This window comes from Leuciscus leuciscus (genome assembly GCF_965113295.1).
Source record: "Leuciscus leuciscus genome assembly, chromosome: 5".
Classification (NCBI taxonomy): Eukaryota; Metazoa; Chordata; class Actinopteri; order Cypriniformes; family Leuciscidae; genus Leuciscus; species Leuciscus leuciscus.
This window is the reverse complement of record NC_138729.1, coordinates 29,532,682-29,553,935: the sequence shown is the minus strand read 5'-3', so window position 1 is coordinate 29,553,935 and position 21,254 is coordinate 29,532,682. Positions and strand designations below refer to the sequence as shown.

At 36.9% G+C, this 21,254-nt stretch overlaps 1 protein-coding gene and 1 long non-coding RNA gene across 2 annotated transcripts; one reads left to right on the top strand and one right to left on the bottom strand.

The window, feature by feature from the left end:
• The first annotated feature begins 2,698 nt into the window (after positions 1-2,698).
• LOC309499275 (STING ER exit protein-like) lies at positions 2,699-7,130 on the top strand. Its single transcript, XM_082170426.1, has 6 exons — positions 2,699-3,131; positions 3,223-3,264; positions 4,554-4,698; positions 4,789-4,878; positions 4,981-5,073; positions 6,851-7,130. Exons 1-6 carry the CDS (start codon positions 3,037-3,039, stop codon positions 6,911-6,913), a joined length of 528 nt encoding a protein of 175 aa, XP_082026552.1. The 5' UTR covers positions 2,699-3,036; the 3' UTR covers positions 6,914-7,130.
• Positions 7,026-10,104, bottom strand: LOC309499277. The gene is made up of 2 exons (XR_014206196.1): positions 8,270-10,104; positions 7,026-8,170 (listed from the first exon to the last, which is right to left on the bottom strand). It is a non-coding gene; the product is annotated as an uncharacterized lncRNA (long non-coding RNA).
• Positions 10,105-21,254: the final 11,150 nt, after the last annotated feature.

Sequence of the window (21,254 nt, the reverse complement as noted above, 5' to 3'; positions counted from 1 at the left end):
AATAGTATTGAAAGCCAAAATATAAAATGTAATGAATGTATGTTGCTTGAGTAATCCACTATTTTGTAGAGAATAATGACAATGGTGAATAATTTCAAAATGACAATTTTCACCTGAGATTGAGTAAAAATGACTTATGAAAGATGGTTGCATCATTATTTTATTTTTACATGGAGATTGGTAGGTCTATTAGTAAAATATGTTGACTTTAGCTAACCAAAAGTGAGTCACTTTGCATACAGCTGATACTTTTTTATTTTAAAGAGGAATATCTAAACAAATAATGTTAAAACTAGAAATGTATCAAATTTTTTCTATCAACACAATTGCATAGAACATACCTGTCTGAGTGCCACAAATATTCTTTTTCCAAAGTTTGCTAGCACAGCACTTAAAAAGTACTAAAAATGTATCAGTATGATTTTAGATTCTTAGGTTCTTAACTTTTCTTTTGAAATCTTCATTTTCAATGCCCTTTGTGGTTCAATCTCATATATATGGGGATCTCAATGCGGCTCCATGTTCAAATTGTTGAATTTGACCCATTTTCAATGGTCAAAAACCAAATTCAGGTCACTTTGCCCACAGCTGATACTTATTGCATTATTTTGGCCAAAACTGGTACTGCAATCATTTTCAAATTACTGTAGAGCGGTGTATCCCCTCCCCCTCCCCCCTGACTCGAGGTTGCCAGTTAGGCTGCAGGATCCAGCAGGAACGTAGGCTGCTAAAAGGAGCTTCCAATGGCAAGTGACGAGTCCTACACAGTAAGTTTTTTTTCGGACTTTGTCACGACGTATTTCGGATTCATAACGAGGTCTTTTAGGTTTCGTAACATTAGACATTTTTTTATCCGACACGTTTGTAGCTGCAGCTGTGGTAACTAGAGCAGAGCTGGCAACCCGGATGCTGAAACACTACTGACTTCGTGATTGGTAGATAGGTGGAGGGTGGAGCATCAGGCCAAAACACAACATGACAACATCAACATCAGTTGAGGGCTGCAACTTCACTTTTAAATGACAATATCCTGGCCGGACTACTATTTGAAATGAACATGATTTCTTAATGTCTAGTGACATATCAGGGCCATTTTATGATGAATTGAAATACATTTCTTACATACGGTTCCTTTAAAGGGGAATGTTTGAAGAATGTATAATGTTGAAACTAGAAAAGTATCTTGTTTCCCTCTATCAAATGAATTGCATACAACACCAGCCTGAGTGCCAAAAATGGACTAAAATGGTCAAGTTGAGGCACATTAACTTGCTCTCAAAAGTGTAATTATAAAAATCTATATTTGAATCAGTTTCAGGGATATTTTTTTTCCATTATAACAGCTTCTGAAGCTACCAAGAGTTCAAATAAGCAGTATTGTAACTACATGTTACCGCATTGACATGATTCAAGATTCCAAAAGAAAAGTTTATTAAGAATTAGAATCTCTAGATAGATATTGCATTATATCTTTCATACTTTAAGTGTTAAAGGTATGCAAACTTTGGAAAAAGAATACTTGTGGCACTCAGACAGGTATATTCTATGCAATTGTGTTGATAGAAAAAAACTAGATACATTCCTAGTTTCAACATTATTTGTTGTTCAGATATTCCTCTTTAAAAGAAAAAATGATCAGCTGTATGCAAAGTGACCCACATTTGGTTTTCAACCGCTAAAAATGTGTACAATTGACCAATATACTCATGGAGCCACATTAAGATCTCCATATCTCTGGGATTGAATCATATAGGGCCTTTAAAATGAAGATGCCAAATCAAAAGTTTGTTAATAAACAGAATCTAAAAGGATATTAAGATATCTTTAATACTTCTGGAGTTACAAGCGTGCAAACTTGGGGCAAAACAGTGCTTTTTCCCATTTTTGAACATTCACTGTTGGCATATAAGTCAACAGATTTAACCAACAGACCTACCTATCTCTCAGTGTAAATTCAATTTAAAAATAAAATAATAATAATGCTGGCAATGCCATCTTTTTAAAGTAATTTTTACCTCCTGTAATTTAGCTCCAAATCTCAAGTAAAAATTTTATTTAATATTTTGTCGTTCTTCATTTATGTATTTCTTTCACCAGATTTTATTTTTATCAAAATACATTTTTAGCTGGGGACCTCTGGTTGAATTGACACGGAATGACCCTTTATTTCATTGCATGGATATATAATTAATTATTCTAAATGATATTATTCTCACTTCATGATATCCTGAGGTGAAAATCCCTTTGAGATGTAGGCCTACTGGTATTTCATGAATTGATGGCTCGTTTTGCCTTCAAGTAATTACTGCCTTCTCCGAGATAGAGATTTATCTGAGATTTATTCACTTCAGCAAGAGTGTGATCATGGACAATTTATTTGAAATATTCAGAAGCTGAGGATAATTAACATGTCATTGTTCTGCTTTTCATTTGTATAGTGTTATTCATTTACTTCCGGAAATAAAAAGGAGTGTGATTATACTAGCTCTCTGTGGTATTTATGTTCACTATAATGCTTATGAAATTAAATGTCATAAAGGTGAATCATTTTGAAATCTCCAAACCTGAATGACTTAGTTTCTTTTGTGAAACATAAAAGAAGATATTTTGAGAAATATCTAGGTTTTTGTCCATGCAATGGATTTCAGCAAAACTATTTGTCATACAGGTTTGGAACAACTTGAGGGTGAGTAAATTATGTTATATTTGGGTGTACTTTCCTTTTAAAAAGTAATATTAACAACTACACTATGATTAATTTCAAATAAATGTAACTTATACTGCAATAAAGCCTTGTCTACAATCAATACAGACTAACATTGCAGACATCTGAATGTTCTACAATCTAGATGATATCTATGGGGAAAGGTCAGTGAGAACATACTGGTCGATAGGGAATCAACTTTCTGCTTTTCAAAAGTCTATAGGTTTTGTATGTTGGTCCTGCAGTGTGTGTGCTTTGTGTAAGAAGTAAAGAAGAGAAAGATAATTAAGCTCCTGTGTTCCTTTTTAGACTGTCAGATAGAGAAATTACCCATGAGACCTCGAGACAAAGCCAGGGTGATTGATGCAGCAAAACACGCCCACAAGTTCTGCAATGTGGAGGAAGATGAGGCTGTGTACTTGAAAAGGTGTGTGTGTCTATAAGTTTGTGCTGAAGTTGGGTATTGATTAAGGTAGGGATTGATTAAGATTCATTAACCGCTGTATGTTCCTGTGCAGGTCAGAGGGCATCGAAAGACAGTTTCGCAAAAAATGTGGAAAGTAAGTATACCCATTTCACAAAACCTCACAGCACACACAACATGCATACAAAATGCACAATATTAAAGTGTAAACCGTGTGAAGCATGTTACATACAAGACACAATTATACATCACTTGATTACAGAAACAATGTACTCAATTATAACCTAAAATTATTTCATCGCACAGCTCTCTGGAATACTTGATTTTCATTGGTCAGTTGCGGCATATGCTGTTAAATGTTTTTTATTGGGTAATGACCATTAACTGTATTTTGAAAACTATTAATGCTTTTATTCGTCAAAGATGCATGAAGTTGAACAAAAGTGATAGTAAAGACATATGTAATATTACAAAAGATTTCTGATAAAAATAAATTCAAATAAATGCCGTTGGACTTTCTATTCATCAGAGAATCCTGAAAAAAAGTTTCATAGTTTCCACAAAAATATTAAGCAGCACAACTGTTTTCAACATGGATAATAATAAGAAATGTTTCTTGAGCACCAAATCAGCACATGCAAATTCATCTTTGCCATCACAGAAATAAATTACATATAATGATACAAGATCCTGATTGCTGTGTCTGAGCTTCAGAATCCTGTCCATATCATTTAGCCTTGAAATGTATGACTCAGCCATAAAAACCATGGCCTTTTCTTAATCATAATATCTCTTGTTCATAAATAAGCATGTACAACAGTCAGTCCTGAGCTTCCTGTGTCAGGAACAGGCGTGTGACTCTGCCATGCAAAAGAGGATGACTTCAAGGCTTAGAGAATAATGGCAACAAGTATGATTCTTGTCTGAGTCAGCTAATCCGACTATTCTCATATGTCAACACTAAGAGTCAACACTTGATGTGTTCTCATACGTCAACACCAGGTTTGGGTAATCTGCAGGGGTTGTTATTTTTTTATCTTAAGAACAATGTTTTCTTTCAAAGTTTTTTTTGTTATTTTTTTTTTGTTATTGATTTTTACAGTATAAATCACATTTAACAATCCCCTAACCCTCAACATCAAATCTCTAGAGTAGCATCCCATACTGTCCATTAATTCAGAGAGGAATTGTAAGTAGAAGAACTGAGCATACATATATACATGCCTACATGCATCAACCTCTAACAGAATATAAAAACAGATACCTGTACACACACTGGGAAGAGAGAAACTAAATAAATCAATATATGTGTGTGTATATGTATATATATAATATAAATTAAACAAAACATCCAATAATAGGGCATTATTTAAACAGACTTATCAACGTACTGAACATTGTGTGTGTGTGTGTGTGTGTGTGTAGGTGTGGTCTGCTCTTGTTTTATCAGCATCAGATGAAGAGCACTCCAGCGACATTCATTGTGGATGGAGCGCTGGTGAAGTTCGGCCAGGGTTTTGGCAACACAAGCGTATACAGCCAGAAACAAGAGGCGCCAAAGAAAGTCAGGGTAAGACACCACGTTTTTTATTTGAAAAGGTGTAAGAGAATTGCAGAATATAAGGTCAACAATATTCATATACATGCATGTGTCTTGAAGGTTATGATGACAAAGCGCACCAAAGACATGGGCAAGTTCAGCTCAGTTACTGTTTCAACGATTGATGAAGAAGAGGAAGAGATTGAAGCGGTGAGTTTAAGTTCATCAGCTGCCCATCAGGCCTGACTTATCTCTTACATCATATCTCTTTGTTGAAGAGCTGTGATTGATTTTGATTGGTTTATCCTACAGCGGGAGGTGGCGGACTCTTATGCCCAGAATGCCAAAGTGATTGAGAAACAGCTGGAGAGGAAAGGAATGAGCAAGAGACGACTTCAGGAGCTGGTAAGCGCACACACAGGGAGATGAAAGAAGAGGCGATGTGTATTCATGCTTGAGGCAGATTGAAACTTTAATAAAGTCTGCACAGCTAATGAATTTAATGTTAAAGATGACAGAGACCCCTCACACATACAAACGTGTGGAGTGTGGAGATAAGCGTACATGAGTTTCTGAGTCACACTGGAAACACATACCCACACACAAATTAGGCCAGAGGTTCCCAAACTGGGGCCACAGAGTTATAAAAAGGGGCGACCCTGCAAGGCTACGGGATAGTGTAGAGTCAGCAGATGGTTATGCAAAAGAAACCTCTTCAGGGAGATACAAGACCCTACTGTGAAATTATCCCACTTATACAGCTACTTGCCACATAATTAAAAAATTTAACAGTCCCAGTACCCAGTATTCAACTCCCAGTACCCGCTTGAGCTTGGATGGTGCGATTGAAGAATCAGAAATGAGTATTGCATGGAACCTAGATAAAATATAAATGAATGATCCATGGTTATGCACTAAGTAAGGACAAGTTTGTGAAAGGACTGCCAGTGCCAGGTAAACGTAAAGCAGACAATGAATCTACTTCAAACTCACTACTAGCATACCAAAACTAAGTGTCTACACCTGATGCGACGGGGGGACGTGACAAAAGCAAATAGAACCCATTATAATTAGTGATGCTGTCTACAATGTATATGACGCAACTCAACAAATTTCTGACAGTAAACTGATGCCCCGTCTATTTCCGACGTACTCCAAGCGCTCACACTACTCTTGACACAAAGGAAAAATGGATTTGCAACTTTCGGTTTGACGTGTCTTCCGTGGACAGCTTTATCAAGCGTTTGCAGTTCACCATGATGCAACAACCATCGTTCATGAAGCCTTTGGACTTCAAACATCATAGACTCATTTGAAAGGAAACATTTGTCAGTTTGTTGTCATATCGTCAGAATTAATTAAATCAATGATAACATTTATGGAACATTTTTAAGACCATGCTGTGATTTCGGAGACTAAAATGCTAACCGTTTTTTGCTTAGCACACCATCAAAACACAAGTTATGAGAATAACATCATATTTTACTCCAAAATCACATTATAGCATCAGTCGAGTGATTGAAATAACTTTCTTCTGTGAACTGATGTGGCTTCTTATCACAAAATGAGGCAGAAATTATATTATTTTATAGTATTCTATACATTGATAAAGGTGATTTATAAATATATATTATCCTTACGAAAATAGCTAAGATGGCTTGAAGAACACAGATGATCTGTCACAATGGTGTGTTAATTCTCTTCATGTTTAATCAGTCAAAATGTCTCTATCTGCATTTTATTCAACTAAAGAGATAGCTGGATGTCTTTGTCCATATTAGGGGTTTCCTGGAATGCCAAAAGTGTAATACATCTATGGGTTTCACTTGTGGACTTTCTGCACTAGGGCACCTTATGAAGGCCAAGTGTGAATGCAACAAATTACATGTGAGAGTTTAGCGTTCCATGATGCTCACATCACCCTGTTTTGGGTAAAATTGCAACAAAAATATTCTTCTTTAAAGATATTTGGAGTAAACATGTTTAATATGTGAATGGTAATATTACCATTTACCATCTTTAAAACCACAAAGGAAAAAATCACAAGTTAGAGGATGTGGTATCAGAGACTGACTTGTATGAGAATGTGAGGATGTTTTATATCGGTGTCATAAATGGGTGTGTGTTAGTTCTCATGACTGTTTTTTTGTGTGTGATCTGAGTGCTGTTTCTCTTCACACAGGCGGAACTCGAGGCCAAGAAAGCCAAGATGAAGGGAACTCTCATCGACAACCAGTTCAAATGAAGATAGTGTAAATGAGAGAGAGAGCAAATTGATGTGTCTGCATGGAGCTGCTGGAAAGTGTGTGTATATTTGTGCAGTTGTGTATGTAGGAAGGTATTGGGGTTTTTTGGGGTTTTTTTACATTCACTTAATCTAATTTTTATTACAAATGTGTTTAAATGTTTGAATTGAAAAAATGTTTTTCATGCTATTCTTTATTAAAGTAAAATCAACAGAATGCCATTGTCAGCTGTCAATATATATATATATATTTTATCAATCATACATGTGTAGAGTTTGTGGGACTTTTTGTTTTTCAAACATATTGATTACTGTTCATAATTCCCATTGTGCTATAATTTCAGAGCTACTGTGTTTGTGATGTGTTTGTGTGTTCTTTGAGTCATGTCGAGTTTTGTAGGCAAAATTGATCAAGCAAATTACTGGAAGTGTCATGTGGACAAAACCTAGAGAACCTCTGGAGAGTGGCGATGTGCACCTGCAGGAAGACAGGTGTGTGTATTTGTATGGCTGGGTCAGTGTTTCTCAGTCTTATGTGGTCTGTGATTAATGATCAGATCCCGGATCAGTGAGCAGTACATGAGCTTTATTTCACACCTGTACAGACCCCAGTGTGACATTGCACAGGCACAGGTGCAGTTAATCGCCCCTCATGCTGGTCAGGCATCATGAAATGAACCAATGAAGGGGTCAGCTTCTGCTGACTTGATTTGGATGTTTTTTTTATTATATATAAACAATGAGCCTACAGAGGATAAGCGGTTTGGTGGATGGATGAATCATCATCTATGTTGACGCTGCATATGAACACTTTGACTTCCCCTAATATATTTGCTGTAGTAGAAATATGAGAACATGTTAATTATGTTTAAAATGTTGTAAATAGGACAAAGACTTCATATGTAGGACTTCATATGTAAATTAAGATTTGTATTAAAACCTTGGTGCTTTTTAAAATGACAGTTCTGCACTGTAATCAGTAATGCTGTTTTAGGCTAAAAAGGTCATGTGTTGGAGTTGTTTGGTGGTATAATGAGAGAAATTAGGCATGTAGGCCCTCTGCGAATGCATCACTGATGAATACATTTTATTTGAGAAAATTAGTTAATTTTGATTAATTGTTAAATGGTTTCAGGGTTTTAATCTTCTGAGAGCTTCTGGTGGTGAACAGATTCTCTGCAGCCATGTACGTAACTGTTTCTTCAACTTCAGAGACTTGCATAGGCTATATATTAAAACTATAGTAGCAGCAGGTTCCTGTGGGGAAAAAAGGAGAACGGACATGAGGAATCGAGTTCAACCCAGAGGGTGTGTAAAGTGAGCAAATGCAAGGAAATAGACCAGTGGATGCTTGACCGTAATCCTCAGGTCTGTGTCTTGTAAAGTAGCGCTCCTTTTGGTGTTTCCAGTGAGAGTGTTTTCATGATTGAAATTGAAGTGTCTGTGCAGTCTGTTTGGAGGTCTGCCGGCGGAGAGTCCGTAACACCAACCTCCTGTTAATCACTCTCTGGCAAGGAAACAAAAGCACAAGCATTAGTTTCAGTCGAAAGAAGAACATCTACCACTCCTGTCTACACTGGCATTTATATCCTTGTCTAGAAGATTGGTTGAATGCCATCAGCTAGGCTTTGGTGATTGCACCTCAGCTGGTTTGTGTGTGTTGCCAGGGGTGACACTTGATTAGCTATTTATATACATATATATATGTGTGTGTGTGCATATCCCATTCCAGAATTGCAGGTACATTTGAAGTAGCGAACGAAACAAAAAAAAATCTATTTTCTGTTTAACCTTTTTTTATTTTCAAAGAACTCCCTTCAGATTTAATATTTTCAGTATTTGCTGAACTTAAAATTGTAAGATTTAAAACATTAATTCAGAGATAATTATTTCTGACTGGCATATAACTAAAAAAAATCTAAGGGATGTAAACAGGTAATGGGCCCCTTACAGGGTAGCTGTAATTTTGTCAAATTATGAAAATATTATTAATTTGTGATACTTATTACAAATGAAATGGCAGTTTGTCTTAGAAAGACCAAAGAGTCAGCCATTTTATTCAAATAAAAATGTTTAAAATGCCCCCCTAAATAATAATCTTAATAATAATCTTTAAATAATCTTATTTAAAGATAAATAATAATCTTATTTAATGCATGTGTTGGACATTGTTAGTAGATAAAAGGTGTGTTTGTACAATGTTATGAACATGTGATTATATATTTTGTTTAATAGATCTTCAGTAATTCCCTTCATATTGACAGTGATAATGTGATTAATTCTGAATTTGGTTTACAGACAGAATAGAATGGCCCTACATGGGCCTGTATTAAAAAAAATTCCAAGCTTTAACACAGTGGGACATGAAATATGAATATAACAGGATAATCTCTCTGTAGGAGGGTCCAATAGGTGTGCTTGTGGGTAAAGGTTAATATGTGATAATTTTAATCAGTTTCAATAGTGTCTTCTGAAGATCCTGCAACTAATTACAAACCGCAAGGAAGACAACGCACCAACATAAACTTTGAATACATTTTAAACGGACTGCAGCAGCTTCTGTGGTCTGGCGTTTCATTTTCTGCCCATGATTTGTCTAGTAAACCTGACACATGGCTCCTCAAGACAATCTAACACTCAAATACTCCACTGAGCTCTGCTGCATATCACACTGCAGAGCCCGGATCGGTCCAGCCCGTCTCTCCTCATGGGCTCGGGAGAGCGGCCAACGGAGACAGCGGGTGAGCGGGAGACTGCAAGAGCTTATCAATCCTGGAGATTGCAGTGAGTTAGAATAAAGGGATAGTTCACCCCAAAATGGACATTTTGTCTTCATCTACTCACCCTCAAGTTGTTCCATACCTGGCTGTATGAGTTTCTTTCTTCTGTTGAACACAAAGAATAGGATATATTTTGAAGAATGTTGGTAACCAAGAAAAATAAATAAATACCATCAACCGTCTGGTTACAAACATTCTTCAAATTTTTCTTCTTTTGTGTTCAACAGAAGACAAACTCATTCAGGACTGGAAAATTTTGAGGGTGAGTAAATAATGACAGAGTTTTCATTTTTGGGTGAACTATCCCTTTAGTCTTTAAAGGGTCCTGTAGTCTCTGTGTAGCCTATTGAAAGCAGATTTATCACCGCGTGTGACATGCATAATCAAAGTTTAGGCTATAGCCTACGTTTGAGTTCGTAGAGAGGTGTGTATAAGTAACTTCCTGAATATCAAGGGATTTTTTTTAAAGTTTAAAGGAAGTCCTCAAGTTCATTCTGAGAGTGATGTGTGTGTGTAATTGATGGGAGATTGTAGGTGTTAGTGCAGATATAAGCATGTTGATGGGGGTCGGTGTGAGTGTTGACAGGGCGAGAAGTTATTCTTTGAGTTTGAGGGAAAGATGTGTGTTTCTGTGAGCTAGTGGGTCTATACACTATATCAGTATATTGCTTATAAGCAAAGTATTATTTCTTAAATTAAATTTTTAATTTTTAATCCTTACATTATTATAAATATACAGTGCATCCGGAACGAAGGCTATTCACAGCGCTTCACTTTTTCCACATTTTGTTATGTTACAGCCGTATTCCAAAATGGATTAAATAAATAATTTTCCTCAAAATTCTACATACAATATCCCATAATGACAACGTGAAATAAGTTTGTTTGAAATCTATGCAAATTAATAAAAAATATAAATGAAAAAAATCACATGTACATAAGTATTCAAACCCTTGAGATGTTTCTACAACATGATTGGAGTCCACCTGTGTTAAATTCAGTTGATTGGACATTATTTGGAAAGGCACACAGCAGTATATAAGGTCCCAAACCAAGCCATGAAGTCCAAGGAATTGTCTGTAGATCTCTGAGACAGGATTGTATCAAGGCACAGAAAAATTTCTGTAGCATTGAAGGTCGCAATGAGCACAGTGGCCTCCATCATCTGTAAAAGGAAGAAGTTTGGAACTATCAGGACTCCTCCTGCTGGCCAAACTGAGCGATCGGGGGAGAAGGGCCTTAGTCAGGGAAGTGACCAAGAACCCGATGGTCACTCTGACAGAGTTTATCTGTGGAGGAGAGGAGGAGAACCTTACAGAAGAACAACCATCTCTACAGCACTCCACCAATCAGTCCTGTATGGTAGAGTGGCCAGACGGAAGCCACTCCTCAGTAAAAGCACATGACAGCCCGCATGGAGTTTGCCATCATTCGTCTGATGAAACATGAATGGCAAGCGTCATGTCTGGAGGAAACCAGGCACTGCTCATCACCTCGCCAATACAATCCCTACAGTGAAGCATGGTGGTGGCAACATCATGCTGTGGGGATATTTTTGACAGAGACTAGACAGGATTGAGGGAAAGATGAATCCAGCAATGTACAGAGACATGCTTGATGAAGACCTGCTCTGGACCTCAGACTGGGGCGACAGTTTATCTTCCAACAGGACAATGACCCTAAGCACACAGCCAAGATAACAAGGGAGTGGCTACGGGACAACTCTGTGAATGTCCTTGAGTGGCCCAGCCAGAGCCCAGACTTAAAACCGATTGAACATCTCTGGAGAGATTTGAAAATGCCTGCACCGACGCTCCCCATCCAACCTGATGGAGCTTGAGAGGTTCTGCAGAGAAGAACGAGAGAAACTGCCCAAAATGGGTGTGCCAAGCTTGTAGCATTATACTCAATAAGACTTGAGGCTGCAATTGGTGCCAAAGGTGCTTCAACAAAGTATTGAGGAAAGGCTTAGAATACTTAAGTACATGTGTGGTGTGTTTTTTTTTTTTTTTTTTGCAAAGATTTCAAACAAACTTCCATGTTGTCATTATGGGGTATTGTTTGTAGAATTGAGGAAAATAATTTCATCCATTTTGGAATAAGGCTGTAACAACAAAATGTGGAAAAAATGAACCACTGTGAATACTTTCCAGATGCACTGTACAAAAAAATTGCTGCATTTAGGCCTATTTGATAAAATACAGTAAAAAAAACAAAAAACAAAAAACAAAAATCTATTTTAATATATTTTTAAATGCAATTATTTCTGTGATTGCAAAGCTGAATCAGCAGCCATGATCCTTCAGAAATCGAATTCTTGTGTGTGGGTGGTTCAGGTATTCCCTATGTCATGGGGACCGATTTGGGACATTTTTTTGGTCCCCATGAGGAAAAAAGCTTGTAAATCATACTAAATTATAATTTTTTTTTAATTCTGTGATAGGTGTCCAGGTGTGTGTGTTCAGTCTCCGTGAAGGGTTTTTCTTCATTGCAGACTGTTAAAGATGAAATTCCAGATTGAGCACAGTCAGATGTGTATGACCGACACACAGAGCAGTCAAAGGAGGATGGATCCCTTTAAACATTTAATTATTTCAGGCCAAAATGATAATTCTACCATTTTCTTTAACCTAGGCCATGGTTCATGCATCAACAAACTCTGATCTTGCATATTCATGACATTTTTATAGAAATTATGTACTGTAGCACACGTTCCAATACAGAGAACCACGCTAAATAGCCTAAATTTGTAAAATCTTTATTTTGTGTTTGTTTTAGTCTAGTGGCAGTCACATGAAAGGTGCACATTCGTGACTGTTATCAAAGTGGAGCGTACAGGTGAAGTTGGACAAACAATGTTTGTATATTAATGTGCATGTCTCTTTGTCATACTTGTTCCTGGAAATGCCTACACTGTAAAAAATTTCTAACCCTCCCAAATCAAAAATTTCAAGTGACCGATAACATCTACATTTTTCAATTGGCCCAAGTGAAATTCTTGTTGCAATAGTCTGTTAACATTGGCTCAATGAGAAATAATACGTCAGACTAATTGAAAAATTTAGATGTTATCGGTCACTTGAAATTTTTGACTTGGGGATGTAATTTTTTGTTTACAGTGTAGTAGGAGGGGCCCATATATGTCATCCTGAAAGGGAGGAGTTGGTCAATTAAGGATATTTAGACCTAAAGATCATGAATGTGTATGTGTTTGAAGGTTTTCTAAGTAGTAATGCAACTTGTTAAAGATAGATATTATCAAGGTATTGTTTGAAAGGTTGCAAGTACTCTGTGAAACGTAAAATGTACAGTTAGTAACTGATGAAGAGTTCTGATTGGTCAATTTTGAAAATCAAGTAGGAGACCAAAATTATAAAAGTACATATGAAATGTTTGGAAGAGAGAGGGAAGGGGTGTTTGTTGGATTAGTAGCCAACCGTGTAACTACATTTTATGCTTTTGTGTTTTTTTTGTTAGCTTGTTTTTCTGAAGTGAAGTCCATTGTGGACTTACAATGGACTTTTTGCTTTGGCTTTTGTTGCACCTTTTTGGAATTTGTGACACCCTGAATTAAATGAGAATTTTCCATGGACATTTCTGGAGGTTTGCCTTTATTTATTTTTTGCTGCTTGTTTAGCCACTGCACTGATCGTCCTACAACACCAAGGATCTTTGAATATTTGATTCAGGGATCAGAAAAAGCTCAGTAACTGAATATTATGCTTTCATTTGAAAGGGGAAAAATCAGTGGCAGTTAATTTAATTACATTTTATCAGATTGTTGTATAATATTTACCAGCTGCATCCTTGAAGTCTGAACCAGCTGTGGGTGGAGACTGTAAAAAATGATGATCTCCACATGCCCTCTAGTGGCCATTTGAATGAAAATCACATGATCACAATTAAGGGATTAGCTGTACTCCAGTGATTAGTACTGAAGCCGGATTTGTGTAAATTAGAAAGGTAAAACTTAATGACTTTTACTCTTAGTCCTCCATTTTAATGGGTTCAACATTTAGACAAGCCTAAGGGAGCTCAAAATGTCCGTGTCTAGAAGTGTATCATGGTGGATTGTTCAGGGTATGAGCAGTGATTTAAAGTGAGACAAGAACTAAGACTCCAAAAACTAAGAAATTCTAGACAAGAACTAAGAAATTAAAACATTAAAAATTAAATGTTTAAAAATTAAAAATATTGTGTGTTACAGTTTGTGTGTGAGCCAGTACCTGGAGAAATTTAGCATTCACATTCATCTCATTGACAGGTGTCTGCTGTGCAAATATGCTTTTTGCAGTCAGATGGTGTATGTACTCACCTCAGAGAGCTGTAATCTCACCTCCATGATCAAGTACAGCCACATTTTGTTTCTCTGATACATAATTAATAGATTTAGAAATATTATAGACATAAAAACAGACACAACACATAGTGGCGCCTCCAAGGGGGGGCCAGGGGGGGCCACGGCCACCCCCAAAATGACACTGGCCACCCTATTGGCCCCCCCAACCAGAAAGAGTGGAGTTTTTAGTATAGTGATTTTATTTTATAAATTAACATAGACATTAATGAAACACTATATTAAAAATAAATAATAATAAACTTGTATTATATGAACTGTATAATACGCTCTCAACCCCTCCCCCTCTTTACGTGCATTGCGGCAACTTCGCGCACTTACACGTGCAGCCGCCATAGCCGCAATACCGCGAAGCATGCAGCACATGGAAAAAAGGGTAACTAAACTAAAAACAATTCATAAAAATAATTACACTGCCTAAGTAGCTTCTCTGCAGGGACAGCGCCAGAGAATTTTTAACGCATGTGCTGAGTGGGTGCTAGATCATTGACGTGGAGCTGCGCAAAACTTGGCCACTAAATATTTAATATTCAGTTATGTTAATGATCACAATTAAAGTTTTAATTTTATTAAATTGAACAAGCGCAACATTCAGCATTCAATCAAATAGACCTATTCTAAAAGATGTAGGCTATTATTAATAATAATATGTTATTTCAACACAATATCTCGTTATTTCGAAATAATATGTGTGCGTGCATCTGTAAATCCGGTGACGCGTGTATTGATTTTTATTAATAAACAAGTGTTTTCTCTAAAAGTGTCGACTCGGCTGCAAAGATGAAGTTGACTATCGCCATCTCCGTGTGAACGCGCCTAAAGAGAGAAATGCACATAAATAGGCCTAGTGGGTTACATAATCAGAGAGTAGCCTTTTTCTTTTTTTCGTTTTGAATTATTTCGTTTTAAGACATTTCAAGGTTTGTGTATTTGATGTATTTGTCATGTCTGTGTGAGGCATACACTGAGTTGCGTTAAGTTAGGATGTGCTCTAGTTCACGTGCAATGCAAGTGAGCGCGCGGGCGCCTCCGTTATATTTGTTTCGTAGCCTATTCGTTAAATACAGGCAATTGGTTGATGAAAAATTGATTAAAATTAAGATACAATTTATACAAAACGAAATTCACTTTAAAGAAAGGCTTTCTACAAAACAACTTCAACTGTCAAAATCATGTCTGACCCGCTCCAAGTCTCATATTGCACATCCTATCCTACTCGGTCGTGCTGTTCACTTTTCATAAATCAACATGAATGGAATAAAATAGCATTATAATATTTTAACAAATATGAAACTAAATGCGCTTTTTAAATGGCTACAACAGTATAGTAGGCCTACATACTCTCTATTTGTACAAATTTCTGCACATTAATTTAATTCTGAATTTTGCACAAGTTGAAAGGCATTTGTTCAAATCAAGTTCACGGATAATTGCGCGTGCATTTATTAATCATTATGATACTAAAATCCTAACAAATAGGCTATGTAGGGCCCTATAAAATCCGTTTTATTTTTTCTCAAATTCCTTTTTATTATTTTTTTCAAATTCCGTTTTTTTGGATAATTTTTAGCCCTTTCGGATTTTTCGGATTTTTTCTTGTTTTCTTTTCACTTCTAAGCAGTATTGACCTTTAAAATTTTACTTGCACAAACTCATAAATCAGCTTTTTTATTTAAACTGTTAATATATTCAGCAAAGCACATTCCAAACCTTCAACAAATCTAATAGAATCCAAAAATAACAGTTACAAGGTAGGATTGATGAGTATTAAATTAAAGATTAAATGAGCTTTTAAATCATTTTTCACAAAGAATGTTTTATAAAAAGATAAACCTTGCATATTTAAGCCTTTAAATCACTTTTATAAAAAAGAATGTGTCAAAAAAGATAAACATTTACAATGATACTGACATTTACAAATACAAATGCATATTAGCTTATCTTTTATTATTAATAGTAAAATTCGGTCCGATTTTCCCATGGCGTCTGACGTTGCTATGCAACCATGCACTGCTCTCCACAACGACAAAGAAGTTTTAGTAGCTAATAGATTTCCACCACCGAAAAACGCTTGCTGTAGCTCTGCTACAAGGTTTATTTATGGAGAAGAGGAAAACACCCGTAGTGTTTGTGGTGCACCCCCATCCTTTATGTTGACTGAGATTTCACTGTTTTTACGGAAAGGGTGAAGTTGATATGTTGGTTCTTGTCTCATGAACTGCGGTGCGCTTGCGGCATTCTGAAAAGTTGAGGTGTTTTCATTTCGCTGCGCCTGGAAAAAATGAGCGCGTCCGCGCGTCGGCGCTTCAATTATGAGCGCGCTTGCCGCGCGCCTACATTTGAAATATCGAACTTGAGCGCGCAAAAGGTTCACGCTTGCACTCATACTGAAGAGCGCGCTGTTTGCATCCCTGTATATTAACTGTATTGACAGATGTCACTCTATATGTCTCTGGGTTTAGGTGGAGACCTTTCTACGTTTGTTGTTTTAAACAAAACAAAAAAAAATGAGAAGGAAGTAAAAAAATCGTTTATTTAATATGTCAACAAAAAATATGCAAATTTTTTCATGTGTAGGAGAGAATTCCGTTTTCATGTGTAAATTCCGTGATTCCGTCCGCGTTTTCCGCATCACGGAAATCATAGGGCCCTAGCTATGCTATGTACAAAAAAATCAGATGAGCCCATAATATGAACGCATTTACACGTTATTTTCCTCCCACAGAAAACCATTATAAGAACGCTTAATGTGGCAGATTAGAATGTCCCCTTATTATGTCGAAATAACGAGCTATTATGTCGATCGATACTAGGCTACTGTGTCCACCGTGGTCTCCTTTTTGATCAGCGGAAACGATTTTTGCTTGTTTGGGATCTGACTGTCCAGCGTATTTGAAAAAGTTAAGCAAACTTTACTGTCTTTTTGACATTTTTCCCCTGAGTGAAACGATCGAGGCTAACAGCAATCTCAACTCATACAACAAGCGCGCAAGTCATGTGTCACAAACATTGAACACTACACAAACAGTCTTTTTTTATTTAGGCAATTAATTTTAGTGACACAGGAGGTGCCGGATGCAATAAAAAAGGTTCCGGATCCAATGTCGGAGGTGACGGAACGGCTCAAATTAATCCCTGGTATTGTGCCACCCTAACATTTTTGCTGGCCCCTTTCGGCCACCCTATGAAAAAAATCCTGGAGGCGCCACTGCACATAACCTCTCCCCGTCTGTCCGAACACACACACACACACACACACACACACACACACACACACACACACACACACAAACACAAACAACTCTCAGGCTACTCGTTCTCCCTCAAGACATAAACACAACTCACAAGCAGAAATTGACAGTATTGTGTTTTATTGCATTGTATATTGTGTTTATTTTTTCCTTAAGCAACAGAGGAGCTGCTCCCTGTACCTTAACTTTTTCCATTGTGCATTTCTGGCTGAAAACAAATGCTAAGTATAATCAAACAAACACATGGGTCTGGAGGCTTTTTACTGCACATTGAGATCTACACACTTTAAAAATAGCAAATTTGCTTTTGCATGATGTTGGTTTACACTGGTTACGTTGGTTGATTTAAATGAACATTTTATTTTGAATTAAAGGGGTACTGCAGGCAAAATGGGCTTGGGCATTCAATAAAACTTGGTTGCCTATGCAGTAGAAAGGTGAATTTTTTTTTTAAATCGGTGCTACCTGACTAGAGAAAACAAAGAAAAGGCTGTTTCTTCCCTTTTGCCAAAACAAGCTAATTAAGGAACTAAATAAGCTAATAGACAAGTGCAAAGGCCACCGGTGCATCCGAAATCACCTGATGGTACTACATTTGACTTTAAACTTACTTCACAACCATTAAAAAAGTATGTTCTATATAGTAAGAATATGGGTAGTATGAATGAAATTCAGACGTAGCCTACTACAGCCGCTATGTTGTTACTGTCACTTGTACTGGTGTTTGCGCCATTATTTTATCGCCCAAAAAAAGCATGTCTTAAACCAGACGCTACCTGGTAGATTGCGTTGGTCATTATGGAAATGATCTGACTGCGTCTGTGTTTTTTAATTTGCACGTCGCCAGTAGCCAGCAGAACTTTACATTCCTATCGGCGCTGTTTTGGAATTGTAGTGGAATCGCAAGTGTAGGTATTTGGACAGGCCCAGTGTTTAGGCCAAATGGAGGAGGAAAAACTGAAAGAAACAGTTTGCTGTTCTGCATGAAACAAAACACTGTCATGAACAGATGAGAAAGCTAGTGCCATTGTATTCCATTTTTACCATAATGCTGTTTAAAGAGTATACAAAGTAAGATTTTTTAGAGTAGTAAGACAAAGACAATTTTCAGTGATAATACAATACCCTTACAATAATTGTTCTGTTAATAACCCTCTGTCGATACGACTGTCCGTGGGCAGGGTACAAAAATACGGAAGTATAATCAAGTGCGGTTCACTGCAGAGCACTGGAGCTGTCAAAAATCAGCATTTTGCTTCAACCGGAGGAATTTTGCTGACAAATAAATGCAAATTTCTTGGTCCAGGTAACATGGAGAACGAGTAAACATTGTTTATTGACATACTACCAACATTGTAAAAATACAAAGTGTACATGCTTTAAGAATGACAAAGTCAAAGTTTGTCATTGAGACATGACTACATTGTTGTATTTTCCTTTTTATAAGATGTAATATAACTTGTCATGTGTCCCCAGAATATGAAGTTTCAGCTCAAAATACCCCACACCCTTTTGAGGAAATTTTTATAATATAGGCTATTTATTTTGTATAAATAAAATGTATTTTTATATTTAATTTCAGTTAGGCTAGTCATTCATATATTAGTAAGGATAATGTAAAAATATAAGTTAGTTATATATATATATATATTTTTTTTTTCATTTTTTAAAATGAAATAAACATTTACTGCAAACAGTAACAAGGGGGACATACAGCCCAACAAGGGATTAAAAATACAAAAGCATCACATAAATACAAAAGCATAAACAATTAATCATAACAAAAATTACGAATGTTATGAATGAAAGTTTTGATATTTTCCCAGATGAGGTTAAAAGGTATTTTATGGAAGCTGTAAACATTCTAAATAGATGAAGCAACAATAAAGTATAATCAAACTTAACATAATTTGCCTGTTGAGAAGTTTACACGCAAATGGAGGATTCGCCAATGAAACCGATTCTTTCTAAAAACTCTAGTCAGAGTGGAGATTTTGAAAATCTTCGTTTGCATGTAAACTGAGAAAAACCAGAGAATGTCTAATAGGAAGAGAATTGGCACTCTCTGGTTACTTCCGGTTTCTGGACTGGCTGCAGTAACACGTCTCTATCCATGCGGGGGCGCTCGCAGGCAAGTGCAGAATGAATGGAGGTCTATGGCGCTATATCCACCAAAATCCACTTTTCTCAGGATATAATTTTTTGTCTAGTAATTTGAATGTTGTATTCGAAAGGAGATGCAAAGAAATTACACATTGCTGGGTGTTAGATTTTTTAGAGTCACTTATTTGCTTTAAAAAGTCTTTTAAAATGTCAATGACGTCATACACATCGTACGACCAGAGATACTGCTTTACGGCAATCCTTTAGTCACTTTGGTGCTTTCGCGCTCTGCACTTTCTTTTCTCTCGAGGCATCGACAACACAGCTGACACAGGTAAATACACGTGCTAGAAGAGTTTTTGTTTTGTTTGGTCCCGCTTCGGATGCCACGATGCCATCAAACGGTATCTTTGGTCGTAATCAGTCCTCCACTGACCAATCAGCGTTCATTAGCAGAATGCTAGCGTGTTATGGGCAACAACAACTCAACTTGTAAGAAATCGAAAGGACATAAGTACTCTTTCATTCAATTTTCGACCTATAACCCATGTTGAACTTGCAAAACCTACAATAAAATCTGAGATTTCTCAACGGCAATCGGGTGAAAGAGACAAATTTAGCCATATAGCCCCATAGACTCCCATTCAGTCTACACTTGCCCGCGATCACCTCCAGTGGAATTCTAATGGAACTGCAACCAAGATCTATACAATGGGGCTAATAGGAAGTGCCAAGGCTCTCCGTAGACGGGCTCTGGAAAAACTGAGTTTTAGGCAGCGACGTCACAGAATTTGACTATTTTCGGGATTCTGATTGGCTAAGGTGGGCTTGAGCTTCTCGTTACACTGCCACCTACAGGCTTGGCATGCTCTTGACAGCATATACACAGGTTCGTGTGCACGATGTTATTTTTGAAAACGAAGAGGGGTGAAATGTCCGTTTATGAAAATAGCCATCCACGTGTAAACGTAGCCTAAGCTGCAGGGTGCAAAACATGTGCCACACCCCTCTTAGCCTGTTGATTTCCCTATTAAACCTCTAGCTCCACCCACCTAATCTCAAGCCAGTTAGGACCCTATCAGGCTTTATTAGCTTCACCTGTGCCCACAGCATCCTCCTTCTATTGCACATGGATGTATTGTGCAGAGGACTGAGTTTTCCCTCCATTCTTTGTTTTTCCTGTGTGTGCGTAATTGATCATGTAAGTGCCTTTGTTTGATACTTAGGCTGAATATTATTCTGTATTTCTTAAGTTTGGCCTAAATGTGTGTATTTTTATGCTTGCTATATTTCCTGCTTAGGCATGTTCTTTAGTTATTTAGATGTGTATTTGATAAGCTTATAGTATGAGTAGATGGCCTCATGTATTGTTTAAATTACTTTATTTCCTGTGAATTCAATTTAACATTGACAGTTACCATGTATCTGATTTAACATTGTTTATTGTAAACTAAAATGCTGCATTTCTCTGTTCTTTTGTAGAAACCACACGTGCACACACATGCACACGCACACGCACACACACGCAATACCTGCTTGGATTTAAAATAAAGACTTTGATAACTGAGTGACTAGACTGGACCTGGTCTTACCGACAGCCCCATTGGCTTCAAGCTAGCTACCTAAGCATCCCCTTACTCCTTTTCAATGCCCCTTTTTACAAGATGTAATAGAACTTCTCAGTTGTCCCCAGAATGTGAAGTTTCAGCTCAAAATACCCCACAGATCAATAACTATACCATGTTGTAAATGCCCTTTTTTGAGTGGAAGAAAAAACATGCTGTTTTCGTGCATGTATCTTTAAATGCAAATGAGCTGCTGCTCACATATTCCAGAAGAAGGAAGAGACT